The 13,755-nt window shown below is 49.4% G+C and overlaps 1 protein-coding gene across 3 annotated transcripts in view; it reads left to right on the top strand.

The window, feature by feature from the left end:
* ZNF786 (zinc finger protein 786) overlaps positions 1 to 8,934 on the top strand; it is a 54,300-nt gene extending 45,366 nt beyond the window's left edge. For 2 of the 3 annotated variants that reach the window (XM_026456366.2, XM_023225469.1), the window contains 2 exons: positions 4,103 to 4,255; positions 6,440 to 8,934. In XM_026456366.2, the coding sequence (XP_026312151.1) occupies positions 4,103 to 4,255; positions 6,440 to 8,487 (2,201 nt within the window). In that variant the 3' untranslated portion in view covers positions 8,488 to 8,934. Of the gene's footprint in view, positions 1 to 760; positions 1,196 to 4,102; positions 4,256 to 6,439 lie in introns of those variants that run through there. The other variant, XM_023225470.3, reaches the window with a different exon arrangement.
* The last annotated feature ends 4,821 nt before the right edge of the window (positions 8,935 to 13,755 follow it).

Raw genomic sequence — 13,755 nt, 5'->3', positions numbered from 1 at the left:
ATTCTCTTTTTTTCATTCTTATCAGTTGTTCAAAATTATGCTACATTTTAGCGGGGTGTGGTGGCTCACGCCTGTAATCCCAGCACTTTGGAAAACTGAGTTGGGTGGATCACTTGAGGTCAGGAGTTTGACACCAGCCTGGCTAACATGGTGAAACCCTGTCTCTACTAAAAATGCAAAAAATTAGCCAGGCATGGCGGCAGGCGCCTGTAGTCCTAGCTACTTGGGAGGCTGAGGCAGGAGAATGGCGTGAACCCGGGAGGCGGAGCTTGCAGTGAGCCGCGATAGCGCCACTGCACTCCAGCCTGGGCCACTGAGCGAGACTCCGTCTCAAAAAAAAAACAAAAACAAAAAAAAACAAAAAATAGCTGGGCATGGTTGTGCATGCCTGTAATCCCAGCTACTTGGGAGGCTGAGGGAGGAGAATTGCTTGAACCCAGGAGGCAGAGGCTATGGTGAGCCAAGATCGCGCCACTGCACTCCAACCTGGGCAACAGTGAGAGTCCATCTCAAAAAAAAAAAAAAAAAAAGGCCGGGCGCAGTGGCTCAAGCTTGTAATCCCAGCACTTTGGGAGGCCGAGACGGGCGGATCACGAGGTCAGGAGATCGAGACCATCCTGGCTAACCCGGTGAAACCCCGTCTCTACTAAAAAATACAAAAATCTAGCCGGGCGAGGTGAATGGCGTAAACCCGGGAGGCGGAGCTTGCAGTGAGCTGAGAGCCGGCCACTGCACTCCAGCCTGGGCAACAGAGTGAGACTCCGTCTCCAAAAAAAAAAAAAAAAAAAAGACAAAATTATGCTACATTTTAATTTGTTTCATTGTTGGGCCACGACTGTTTCTCATGCTTTCATCATATCCTTGTGATTATCCATCATCATCATCGTGTTGCCCAGGCTGGTCTCGAATTCCTGAGGTCAAGTGATCCACCTGCCTTGGCCTCCCCAAGTTCTGGGATTACAGTCGTGAGCCACTGTGGCCGGCCAGGAGAACACCCATCTTCTTAATCTAATAGTCAGTCACATGGATCTTTCTGCCTTCTGTCAATTCTCTCCCCAAATCAATCTGTAGATTCAAAGCAAGTCCAGTCAGAATCCCAATAGTGCTTTCTGTGGAATTTGATAAGTTGATCCTAAAGAACATGGGAGAACCAAGACAAGAATAATGAAGACAGTCTTATGGAACAAGATGGAAGGTGACTGATTGTCTTAATCAGATAGCAAGACTTATTATGTGGTACTATGTCAGAGATAGTAAAACATCTGATAGCATCGTGTGTTGTCAAGATGTGAAGCAAAGTGAACATTCCTACTCTCTTGAGATTGTCAATCAGCACAGCCACTTGGGAGAGCAATTTGGTAACATACAGTAAAGTTGAAGATGTACTTATCCTATGATACAGCAATTCACTTCAAGAACTGTCAGTGCTTATGTGTGTATTCATAGAGGCATGCCAGGGAGCAGAAGAAAAAGACAGACTGTGATATATTCATATAGTCAAAGACTATCAAACAAATGAAGCCAAGTGTTCCAAAATGGAGAAATTTTAAAAATATAATTTGAGGAGAGAAGAGCAAGTTGCAGTACGATGTGGTATGGTCTATGTAAAGTTTTGTTTTCTTTTTTTTCCAAGATGGAGTCTCGCTTTGTTGCCCAGGCTGGAGTGCAATGGCGCAATCTCGACTCACCGCAACCTCCACCTCCCAGGTTCAGCGAGTCTCCTGCCTCAGCCTCCCAAGTAGCTGGGACTACAGGCACGCACCAACATGCCGGGCTAACTTTTGTATTAGACGAGGTTTCACCATATTGGCCAGGCTGGTCTCGAACTCCTGACCTCATCATCCTCCTGCCTCGGCCTCCCAAAGTGCCGGGATTACAGGCATGAGGCACCACGTCCGGCCTGGTCTATGTAAAGTTTAAAACCAGCAATATAGGCTGGCGTGGTGGCTTATGTCTGTAATCCCAGCACTTTGGGAGGCTGAGGCAGCTGGATCACCTGAGGTCAGGAGTTCGAGACCAGCCTGACCAACATGGAGAAACCCCTCTACTAAAAATACAAAAATTAGCCAGGCGTGGTGGCGCATGCCTGTAATCCCAGCTACTCAGGAGACAGGAGAATCGCTTGAACCCAAGAGGCAGAGATTGCGGTGAGCCGAGATCGCGCCATTGCACTCCAGGTTGGGCAACAAGAGTGAAACTTTGTCAAAAAAACACAACAAAAGAAAAACCCAGCAATATTTTATTTATACATATATATTTTAAAATAAGAACATGCATAGGAATAATATACACCAGATTCAGATTCAGAGTAGTGCTTACCTCTGGAGAGGGATATACAGGGGCTTAAACTGTATAATGTCTCATATCTTTAAAGAACCTGAAGTAAACTGGGCATGGTGGCTCATCCCTACAATCCCAGCACTTTGGGAGGCCGAGGTAGGAGGATATCTTGGGCTTAGGAGTTTGAGACCAGCCTGGACAACCTAGGGAGACCCTGTCTCTACAAAAAATTTAAAAATTAGCTGAGCACGGTGGTTCTCGCCTGTAGTCCCAGCTATCAGTAGGCTGAGGTGGAAGGATTGCTTGAGCCCAGGAGGTTGAGGCTGCAGTGGGCTGTGACTGCACCACTGCACTTCAGCCTGGGAGACATAGCGAGACCCTATCAGAAACAAAAAAACAAAAAACCTGAAGTGTGTCAGCATGCTAGGATTTGACAAAGTTAGATGGCATCCAGGTTTTTGTATATTTTTCTCCTCCATGTGCCAGAAATATTTTTAATAAGTTAAACCACTGGCCAGATGTGGTGGCTCATGCCTGTACTTGCAGCACTTTGAGACGCCAGGGTCGGGTAGGGCTACTTGAGCCCAAGAGTTTGAGGTTAGCCTGGGTAACATAGACTGCATTTTAAAAACTAACAATAATAATAATAATAATAATAAATAGCCAGTGTGGTAGCTCTTGCCTGTAGTCCCAGCTACTCAGGAGGCTGAGGGGGGCAGATCACTGGAGCCCAGGAGGTTGAGGCTGCAGTAAGCTGTGGTCATGGCCACTGCACTCCAGCCTGAGAGAGAGAGTGAGACCGTATCTAAAATAATGGTAATAATAGCTTAAAGCATTATTTTAAAAACGCCTTTTGACCACATTTTTGCCGTAACCAACTTGCTTTAAAATTGGACCCTATGATTTGGCTTTTATTAAATCACTATTAAGAATATTGAGGCCGGGCATGGTGGCTCACACCTATAATCCCAGCACTTTGGGAGGCCGAGGTGGGCGGATCACAAGGTCAGGAGATCCAGACCATACTGGCTAACATGGTGAAACCCCGTCTCTACTAAAAATACAAAAAAAAAATTAGTTGGGCGTGGTGGTGGGCACCTGTAGTCCCAGCTACTCGGGAGGCTGAGGCAGGAGAATGGTGTGAACCCGGGAGGCGGAGCTTGCAGTGAGCCGAGATCGCACCACTGCACTCCAGCCTGAGCGACTGAGCCAGACTCCATCTCAAAAAAAAACAAAGAATATTGAAGGCTGGGCGCAGTGGCTCACGCCTATAATCCCAGCACTTTGGGAGGCCAGGGCAGGCAGACTGCTTGAGCACAGGAATTTGAAACCAGCATGGCGAAACCCGTCTCCACTAAAAATGCAAAAATTAGCTTGGCCTGGTGGTGCATGCCTGTAGTCCCAGACTGAGGCTGAAGAATCACCTGAGCCCAGGAAGCTGAGGCCACAGTGAGCCATGATTGCACCACTGCACTCCAGCCTTGGCAACTGGAGTGAGACCCCACCTCAAAAAATAATAATAATAATTAATTAAAAAAATACATATAGCATTAGCCATTTTGTTTTTGGACAAAATACAGCATTGCTAAATGTGTGGGGACCATGACAAAATTAAAACAACATACCTGATCTAACATGCCCGGACAGAAGCATTTGTAGGATGTGTAGGCAGTTTTTTCATCTGTGTGTAAACCGTTTTTTTTTTTTTTTTTTGACATGTTGTTCTCATACTTTGTCCCAGGAGTGAATGTTGAGAAATTTAGAAACTTAATGTGCTTTAAATTCAGGAAGCCAAACTACCCTGTCTGACTTCTCTGTGCAGATGATGGACTTCCAAAACCAGAACTGATATCCTGGATTGAACACGGAGGAGAGCCCTTCAGGAACTGGAGAGAATCACAGAAATCAGGAAACATAATTTGCTCCTCTGGTGATTTGCATTTTGATCCAGGGTTTCAGGAACAGCTGTTTTGGGGTGAGTATTAAGAAATCAGGGCCCTGACCTTAAGACATCGTGTTCAGATTTGTTTCCCTTCTCTGATCTTGTCATCCTGTTTGGGCGAGCTGAAGTTTGATGACTCTTCTAGATAAAGGCAGTAAAGCGTAACAGTTAGGAATGTGGGTTCTGGAGTCTCTATGTCTGGATCTTGCTTTTTCTTGGTGACCTTGGGCAAATTATTGAACCTTTCGGTAGTTTAATGCCTGATCTATAAAATGAAAGTACCCATGTTACAGGATTGAATTGGTTAATATATATAGTGTTAGGCCAGGCGTGGTGGTTCAGGCCTGTAATCCCAGCACTTTGGGTGGCCAAGGCAGGCAGATCACTTGAGGTCAGAAGTTCCAGACCAGCCTGGCCAACATGGTGAAACCCTTTCTCTACTAAAAATACAAAAAAATTAGCCGGGCATGGTGGCAGGTGCCTGTTATCCCAGCTACTCAGGAGGCTGAGGCAGAAGAATTGCTTGAACCTGGGAGGCAGAGCTTGCAGTGAGTGAGCTGAGATTACACAACTGCACTCCAGCCTGGGCAACAGAGCACGTCTCAGTCTCAAAAAAAAAAAAACATATGTATATACACACACACACACACACACACGTGTGTGTGTATATATGTATATATGTGTATATACACGTGTGTGTATACATATATATGTATACATATATATTGTATACATATTGTATGCATATATATATAGAGAGAGTTTATATAGTAAGAACTCAGCAGAAACTGGTTATCCAGTTTTTTTTTTTTTTAAAGACACAGGATCTTGTTCTGTCACCCAGGCTGGAGCACAGTGACATGACCATAGCTCACTGCAGTCTTGAACTTCTGGCCTCAAGCAGTCCTGGCCTCAAGCAGTGCTCCCACCTCAGCCTCCCAAAGTGCTGGGATTATAGGTATGAGCCACCATGCCTGGCCCATGGTTATCCAGATCTCCGTGACTAATGTGGCTTCCTTCCCAACTAGAGACTGTTGTCTACTTGAATACTTCAATCTGAGCTCTTCTCTTTCATTTCTTGTCATGATGAGAGAGTCAGAGATTTCTGGATTCCTTTTTTTTTTTTTTTTTTGAGACGGAGTCTAGCTCTGTCGCCCGGGCTGGAGTGCAGTGGCCGGATCTCAGCTCACTGCAAGCTCCGCCTCCCGGGTTTACGCCATTCTCCTGCCTCAGCCTCCCGAGTAGCTGGGACTACAGGCGCCCGCCACCTCGCCCGGCTAGTTTTTTTGTATTTTTAGTAGAGACGGGGTTTCACCATGTTAGCCAGGATGGTCTCGATCTCCTGACCTCGTGATCTGCCCGTCTCGGCCTCCCAAAGTGCTGGGATTACAGGCTTGAGCCACCGCGCCCGGCCGATTTCTGGATTCTTAAAGTACAGAATGAAAAAGTCAAACAGGAGCATCATTTCAAGAAATCCTGTCAAATAGTTTTAGTTTTTAGGTGCTTCTTTCGAAAGTGAAGGTTTTCCCCCACAAATTACTTAACTTCTACCATCTATTAATTATTCCAAGAAACCTTCTTAAAACATTGGCAGAAATGGGAGCAGGGACGGAGGAATAAGCCCAAGCCTTGCTGCCCGGTCTTAGAGACAGGATGGCTCAAAGATCACATATAACTGTGGTATTAGGGCTCCAGCTCAGGGCTCCAGGTGTGCCTGTACATCAGAATGGGATACACTGGCGTTCCTGAAGTCATGACAGCAGTCAACACTTACAGAGTACATGCCCTGTGCCAGGCACCATGCTAAGCTCCTCATGCACATTAGCTCATTTAATTCTCACAGTAATCTTATGTACTTTTGTTTCCATGTTTTTACAGAAGGAGCTGGAGCCAAAAGAGATTAGCTTGACAAAGGTTACACAGTGGACAGATAGGATTCAAAACCAGGTAGTCCGATTCCAGAGCTTATACTCTATATTTGCAACCTATATTTTCCTTTTTTCAATGTTATCCAAAGATATGTCTCTTCAGTTTAGTTTCAGCAGACTCAACAAACTCACTTGGGGCCATGAGACAGACCACACTGCATGGTTGGGTAGCTCATTGGAAGCTGGGTTCCCAGGCTGCCACAAGGCACTCTATGGGTCACTTGACTGTGAGAATCGTTAGTAGTGCTGCAGACAGGAATACCCACTGAATTTTTGTTTTCAATTGCAGGAAGCCAGCAGGCTGTGAATTCAAGAAAAACTAAAAGCCATTTCCAATTAGATCCTCTTGAGAGCCAGTGTTCCTTTGGATCCTTTGTTTCCTTGAGGTCTGACCAAGGCATCACCCTCAGGAGCCCACAGAGGCACAACGCCAGGACTCCTCCGCCACTAGCCCGCGGCCCCAGTGAATCTACCCTAAAAGAACTCCCAAGTCCCAGAAATCTGGATCTTCCTGGTTTGCAGGACGTCCCTGCCTGGGAGAGCACCCAGCACTCTTGTCCTGTCTCCGGGGAAAGCTGTTGGGAGAACAACCATTTAGGAATGCACCAGAGGGGCCAGTCAAAGGACCGACCACATAAGGCCTGGGAGAAATTAAACAAGAGGGCGGAGACACAGATGCCGCGGAGCAGCCCTCGGGTACAGAGGCACTTCCGGTGTGGTGTGTGCGCCAAGAGCTTCCGCAGGAAGCTGTGTCTGCTAAGCCATCTGGCGGCCCACGCGGCGAGGTTTCCCTGCCAGATCGCTGACGGTGAAATGTGCTTCCGACATGAGCAGGCCCATCCCAGCTACCGCCTCCTGCACCAGGGGGAGAAGCCTGCCCAGTGCACCCCGTGCGGCATGCGCTCCCTCCCGGTGGACAGCACGCAGGCTCGCCGGTGCCAGCACAGCCGGGAGGGGCCGGCCTCTTGGAGAGAAAGCCGCGGGGCCTCCAGCAGTGTCCACTCGGGAGAGAAGATAGGCTCGCGCCTGGCCCAAGAGGAGAGCAGCCACCAGCAGGGGGAGACGGAGGCTCTGCAGCACTTCGCACCGGCGCCCTGCTCTTGCTCGGAGTGTGGGGAGCGCTCCCCTACGAGCGCCCTCGCCTGCCACTGCAGGGCGCATACTGGAGAAAGGCCCTTCCAGTGTCCCCATTGCAACAAGCGTTTCTGCCTGCGCCGCCTGCTGCAGGTCCATCAGCACGCGCACTGTGGGGAGAGACCGTTCTCCTGCGGGAAGTGTGGCAAGGGCTTCGCCAAGCAGTGTAAACTCACGGAGCACATTCGAGTCCACAGCGGAGAGAAGCCTTTCTGGTGTGCCAAGTGTGGCAGGAACTTCCGTCAGAGGGGACAGCTGCTGCGGCACCAGCGGCTGCACACGGACGAGAAGCCCTTTCAGTGCCCAGAGTGTGGGCTGAGCTTCCGCCTGGAGAGCATGCTGAGAGCCCACCGGCTCCGGCATGGCGGGGAGAGGCCGTTCTCCTGTAGCGAGTGTGGCAGAGGCTTCACCCACCGGTGCAAGCTCCGTGAGCACCTGAGGGTGCACAGCGGGGAGAGGCCTTTCCAATGCCTGGAGTGCGACAAGCGCTTCCGCCTGAAGGGCATCCTGAAGGCCCACCAGCACACGCACAGCAAGGAGAGGCCGTTCTCGTGTAGGGAGTGTGGCAAGGGCTTCACCAGACAGTCCAAGCTCACGGAGCACTTGCGCGTGCACAGCGGGGAGAGACCCTTCCAGTGCCCAGAGTGCAGCAGGAGCTTCCGCCTGAAGGGGCAGCTGCTCAGCCACCAGCGCCTGCACACCGGAGAGAGGCCCTTCCAGTGTCCGGAGTGTGACAAGCGCTATCGCGTGAAGGCCGACATGAAGGCCCACCAGCTGCTGCACAGCGGGGAGATGCCTTTCTCCTGTGAGTGCGGCAAGGGCTTTGTGAAACACTCGAAGCTCATCGAGCACATCAGGACGCACACGGGAGAGAAGCCTTTTCGGTGTCCCAAGTGTGACAAGAGTTTCCGCCTGAAGGCACAGTTGCTCAGCCATCAGGGCCTGCACACAGGGGAGAGGCCTTTCCACTGTCCTGACTGTGACAAGAACTTCCGGGAAAGGGGACACATGCTGAGGCACCAGCGCATCCACAGGCCCGAGAGGCCCTTTGCCTGTGGCGACTGTGGGAAGGGCTTCATTTACAAGTCTAAGCTCGCAGAGCACATCAGAGTACACACAAAATCCTGTCCTGCTCCAAATGAACTGGATATTAAGAAAAGGCTCAGCCAACTGTTTGCAATGATAGAGGCCGATTGGAGTTGAGGCAGAGTGGGACATCCAAAGCGTTGAGCAGGAGTGGTATTGCCCGGGAATCCACAGCAACAGTAGCCAGACCTGCTGGTAGACGGGTTTTAGGAGCAGGTGTCCTTCTTTGAGCAAGAGTGTCATACAAGTTAGGAACATGAGGAACCACAAAGGATTTTCTCTTCGGAAACATTACCAATTATATTTCTTTTTTTTTTTTTCCAAGATGGAGTCTTGCTCTGTCACCCAGATTGGAGTGCAGTGGCGTGATCTCGGCTATATTGGAAAAGACAGCATTACAAAACAAGGACATAATTTTATGAAAAGCACAGCATCTGCAAACAAAAACAATTTCTACGAGGTTGTGATTGTTAAAAAATTTTTAAGAAAAAGTGCACACAAATCCAGATAGAATGTGATTACCTTTTTGCATTTATATAAAAATATATGTGTAATTACAAAGAAGTTCTGACATTTAATTTTTTTATTTTTATTTTTGAGACGGAGTCTTGCTGTGTCGCCCAGGTTGGAGTGCAGTGGCTGGATCTCAGCTCACTGCAAGCTCCGCCTCCCGGGTTCACGCCATTCTCCTGCCTCAGCCTCCCTAGTAGCTGGGACTACAGGCGCCCGCCATCTCGCCCGGCTAGTTTTTTGTGTTTTTTAGTAGAGACGGGGTTTCACCGGGTTAGCCAGGATGGTCTCGATCTCCTGACCTCGTGATCCGCCCGTCTTGGCCTCCCAAAGTGCTGGGATTACAGGCTTGAACCACCGTGCCTGGCCTATTTTATTTTATTTTTTATTTATTCTTTTGAGACGGAGTCTCACTCTGTTGCCCAGACTGGAGTGCAGTGGCCGGATCTCAGCTCACTGCAAGCTCCGCCTCCCGGGCTTACGCCATTCTCCTGCCTCAGCCTCCCGAGTAGCTGGGACTACAGGCTCCCGCCACCTCGCCCCGCTAGTTTTTTGTATTTTTTAGTGGAGACGGGGTTTCACCGTGTTAGCCAGGATGGTCTTGATCTCCTGACCTCGTGATCCGCCCGTCTCGGCCTCCCAAAGTGCTGGGATTACAGGCTTGAGCCACGGTGCTCGGCCTATGTTCTGACATTTTAAAAAGTAATTGTTATAAAAGTAAGTTTAGGTCAGGCACAGTGGCTCATGCCTGTAATCCCAGCACTTTGGGAGGCCGAGGCAGGAGGATCACGAGCCAAGGAGTTTGAGACCAGCTTGGGCAACATGGCAAACATTTAATGATATATTCTATAGAATGGCAAAAATTACTAAAATACTAAAAATACAAAACTTAGCCAGGCATGGTGGTGCACACCTGTAGTCCCAGCTACTCGGGAAACTTAGGTGGGAGAATCGCCTGAGCCCGGAGAGGTCGAGGCTGCAGTGAGCAATGACGGTGCCACTGCACTCCAGCATGGATGACATAGCATGACACCGTCTCAAAAAAAAAAAAAAAAAAAAACCAAAAAACAAATTTAGTATCTCCCAAAGGAAGCTTGGTAAGTCTTTTTCGTTGTCTTTAGAACTTATAGAATATAGCCTGGCATAGTGGCTCACACCTATAGTCCCATTATTTTGGGAGGTCAAGGCAGGAGGATCACTTGAGGTCAGAAGTTCAAGACCAGTCTGGCCAACATGGTGAAACACCATCTCTAACAAAAAGCACAAAAATTAGCCAGGCATGGTGGCATGCACCTGTAGTCTCAGCTACTGGGGAGGCTGAGGCAGGAGAATCGCTTGAACCCTGGAGGTGGAGGTTGCAGTGAGCTGGGATTGTACCACTGCACTCCAACTTGGGCGACAGCAAGACTCAATCTCAAAAAATATATAGAATATGTAATTAAATAATATATAAAGATATGGAATAATTTATAATTATAAATTCCTTTTCTTTTTTTTTTTTTTTAAGAGGGTCTCTGTCACCCAGCCTGGAGTACAGTGCCATGATCATAAGTCACTGCAGCCTCCACCTCCCAAGCTCAAGTGATCCTTTTGTCTCAACCTCCTGAGTAGCTGGGACTGCAGGTGTGTGCCATCACATGCCACCACGCCTGACTAATTTTTGTATTTTTAGTAGAGACTAAAAATACAAAAAATACAAAATGTTGGCCAGACTGGTCTTGAACTCCTGACCTCAGGTGATTCAACCACCTCGGCCTCCCGAAAGGTGTGAGCCACCTTGCCCGGCCTATACTTTGCCATTTGTCTCTTAACACGAGTGCCCAAGAAGCTGCTGCTTCTTGGGGGGCAGCACTCAAGTAACACTTTTAATGTTAGCAGGTGTGGACCGTGAGGAGATTGTCTCTCTCTGGCTGCCGAATTCTCATTCTTAGGCAATCCGTTAATTGCCGAACCGCCACCCAACATTTCTAGTGGGTCAGGGGAGAGCCCTCTGCTGCCCTGTTCATGCCTAACTACCTGTAACAATCTGATTATTGTAAGTTTTCCTGTATCCAGTATCACCTCCAACATTTATTAAGGAGTTGTGTGAAATACCACTTCACAACCAGATGAAGAATTTTATCACCACCCCCTCCAATTCCTCATGAGGGAGAAGGAGGAATTGCTCTGAGCCCAAGGTAGAAACCTTTCCTGAAATGTTGAAAACCGTCATTGTGAGTAGGTGAGTGGTGGAGAGGTGGAGTAGTGAATCACCTGTACAATGGTACTGTCACAAGACAAAATTACAACAAATGTAGTTTAAAAATCTTAATTGGCTTATTTGGTATTCTAGAACTGGGCAACACTTCATCCCATAAAACAGAATAAGTGGTCGGGCGTGGTGGCTCATGCCTATAATTCCAGCACGCTGGGAGGCCAAGGCAGGCGGATCACCTAAGGTCAGAAGTTCAAGACCAGCCTGGCCATGGTGAAACCTGGTCTCTACTAAAAATATAAAAAATTAGCCAGGCATGGTGGTGCGTGCCTGTAATCCCAGCTACTCTGGAGGCTGAGGCAGGACAATCGCTTGAACCTGGGAGGCGGAGGTTGCAGTGAGCCGAGATCATGCCATTGCACTCCAGCCTGGGCAACGAGCAAAACCTCATCTCAAAAAAAGAATAAGGGTTTCGATGAGCCAGTCCAGGCGTGTTTGTTTGGTTTTTTATTTTTATTTTTTGCGCCATCTTGGCTCACTGCAACCTCTGCCTCCCGGATTCAAGCAATTCTCCTGCCTCAGCCTCCCGAGTAGCTGGGAATACAGGTGCCCGCCACCGTGCCTGGCTAATTTTTTGTATTTTTAGTAGAGATGGGGTTTCACCATGCTGGCCAGGCTGGTCTCGATCTCCTGATCTCGTGATCCGCCTGCCTTGGCCTCCCAAAGTGCTGGGATTACAGGTGTGAGCCACTGTGCCAGGCGGCAGTTGGTTTTATAGACAGGAAAAGCTGGTGGAAAGCAGAAACAAAAAACTGAAGGTGGGTTGGTTGGTTGAAAGGCACTTTCTTCTTCTAAAGGTTAAAGCGGGGGGGGGGGGGGGGTCTTCCACCCGGGCATGGTGGCTGGCGCCTGTAATCCCAGCACTTTGGGAGGCCGAGGCGGGTAGATTGAGATCAGGGGTTCAAGACCAGCCTGGCCAACATGGTGAAACCCCGTGTCTACTAAAAATACAAAAATTAGCCAGGCGTGGTGGCACACCCCTGTAATCCCAGCTATTCCGGAGGCTGAGGCAAGAGAATTGCTTGAGCCCAGGAGGCAGAGGTTGCAGTGAGTGGAGATCGTGTCACTGCACTCCAGCCTAGGTGACAGAACAAGACTGTCTCAAAAAAACAAAAACAAACAAACAAACAAACCAGAGGGGTCTTCCTTATCATGCTGGCCTGTTTTGTCAGATAAACATCTCTGTTTGCCTTGGTGATGTGGTACTTTTGCATGAGTAACTCCATTTTGGTGTGGTCTGTTGGAGCCTAGTGCTGGAGCTGAGTCCAAACCATGGCCTCCTATTATTTAATAACACTTTTTTTTTTTTTTTTTTTTTTTTTTTTGAGACGGAATGTTGCTCTGTTGCTCAGGCTAGAGTGCAGTGGCATGATCTCGTCTCACTACAACATCCGCCTCCTGGGTTCAGGCGATTCTCCCGCCTCAGCCTCCCGAGTAGCTGGGACTACAGGCGCGTGCCACCACGCCCTGCTAATTTTTGTATTTTTAGTAGAGACAGGATTTCACCATGTTGGCCAGGCTGGTCTCGAACTCCTCTCCTCAGGTGATTTGCCCGCCTTGGCCTCTCAAAGTGCTGGGATTATAGGTGTGAACCACCGCGCCCGGCCGATAACACACTTTCATTTTGAAGACAGGCGGCTTGAAGTAGCAAAAATTGAGACAGAAAATGGCGACGTTACACATTTTCCAAATCCCCAAGTCCCTAATATACATACCGATCCATTTCAGATGCATTCTCGTGTAACCCTAAAGGAGAAAGGGGTCAGACCTCTGGAGTGCCTGGAGCAGCTCCAGTTCACGTAGAGATCCAGGGAGCCCAGAATGCACAGCGCCGCGGGGACGCCTCCTGCCAGAAGGCGGCGCTGTGGGATCCCAGCCGGAGCTGTGTCCAGGCACAGGAAAGGCAGCGTTCTCAGCATGCCCTGCCTGTCCCCTGGGCAACGGTCGCCGCCCAGCGGGATCCCGGGGATCCTACGGGGGCCGCCCCTGCTTTTCCTCCGCGAGACCAGAGCTCATGCTACGGCACGACTAGTCCCTGGGGTTCCTCCTCGGGTCTCAGACCCTCTCTGGGCGGTCGTGGGAGGGCTCGGGCTCGCAGGATCTGCAGGTGTTGGAGCTGGGGCAGTGGGGAGTGGTCCGTGGGCCCCAGAGGACGAAGCGGAGTCGGGCGGTTCCGGCCGGGAGGAGGCGCCTCCCCGGGGCTGCCCTGACCTAGTAAAATCTGGGGGAAAGCCCTGGCCGGGGAGCCTTATCCCAGCTCGCGCCCTGGGGGCGTGAAAGAAACAAAGGGCCGTGAAGAAAACGCAGCCCTCGACTCTGCGGTCTTTGGAACAGAGACTGCGATTTTTCATCTTCGTTTTCCACCTAGTGTGGGGCCCCCGTGGGTGCTGTACAAATGCTGTGGAATAAATGAATTAATCAGTGGAGGAGTCCCGCACGCACCCCTTGATTTTACTCAGCCAGAGTTTTCGGTGAGTGCCTGCTTCCCTAAGCGCAGCTTGTGGGCGGTGACTCTGCTGGGTGAAGTGCAGATTGGGAGAAAGAATTACGGGTATGAAAAGGAAAGGATTCCCATAAAGGGCACATGTGAAAGTACAATGCTAAATGGCAATATTAGGCAC

This window comes from Piliocolobus tephrosceles, chromosome 8 (assembly GCF_002776525.5).
Source record: "Piliocolobus tephrosceles isolate RC106 chromosome 8, ASM277652v3, whole genome shotgun sequence".
NCBI classification, from domain to species: domain Eukaryota; kingdom Metazoa; phylum Chordata; class Mammalia; order Primates; family Cercopithecidae; genus Piliocolobus; species Piliocolobus tephrosceles.
This window is presented reverse-complemented; position numbering and strand designations above follow the sequence as displayed.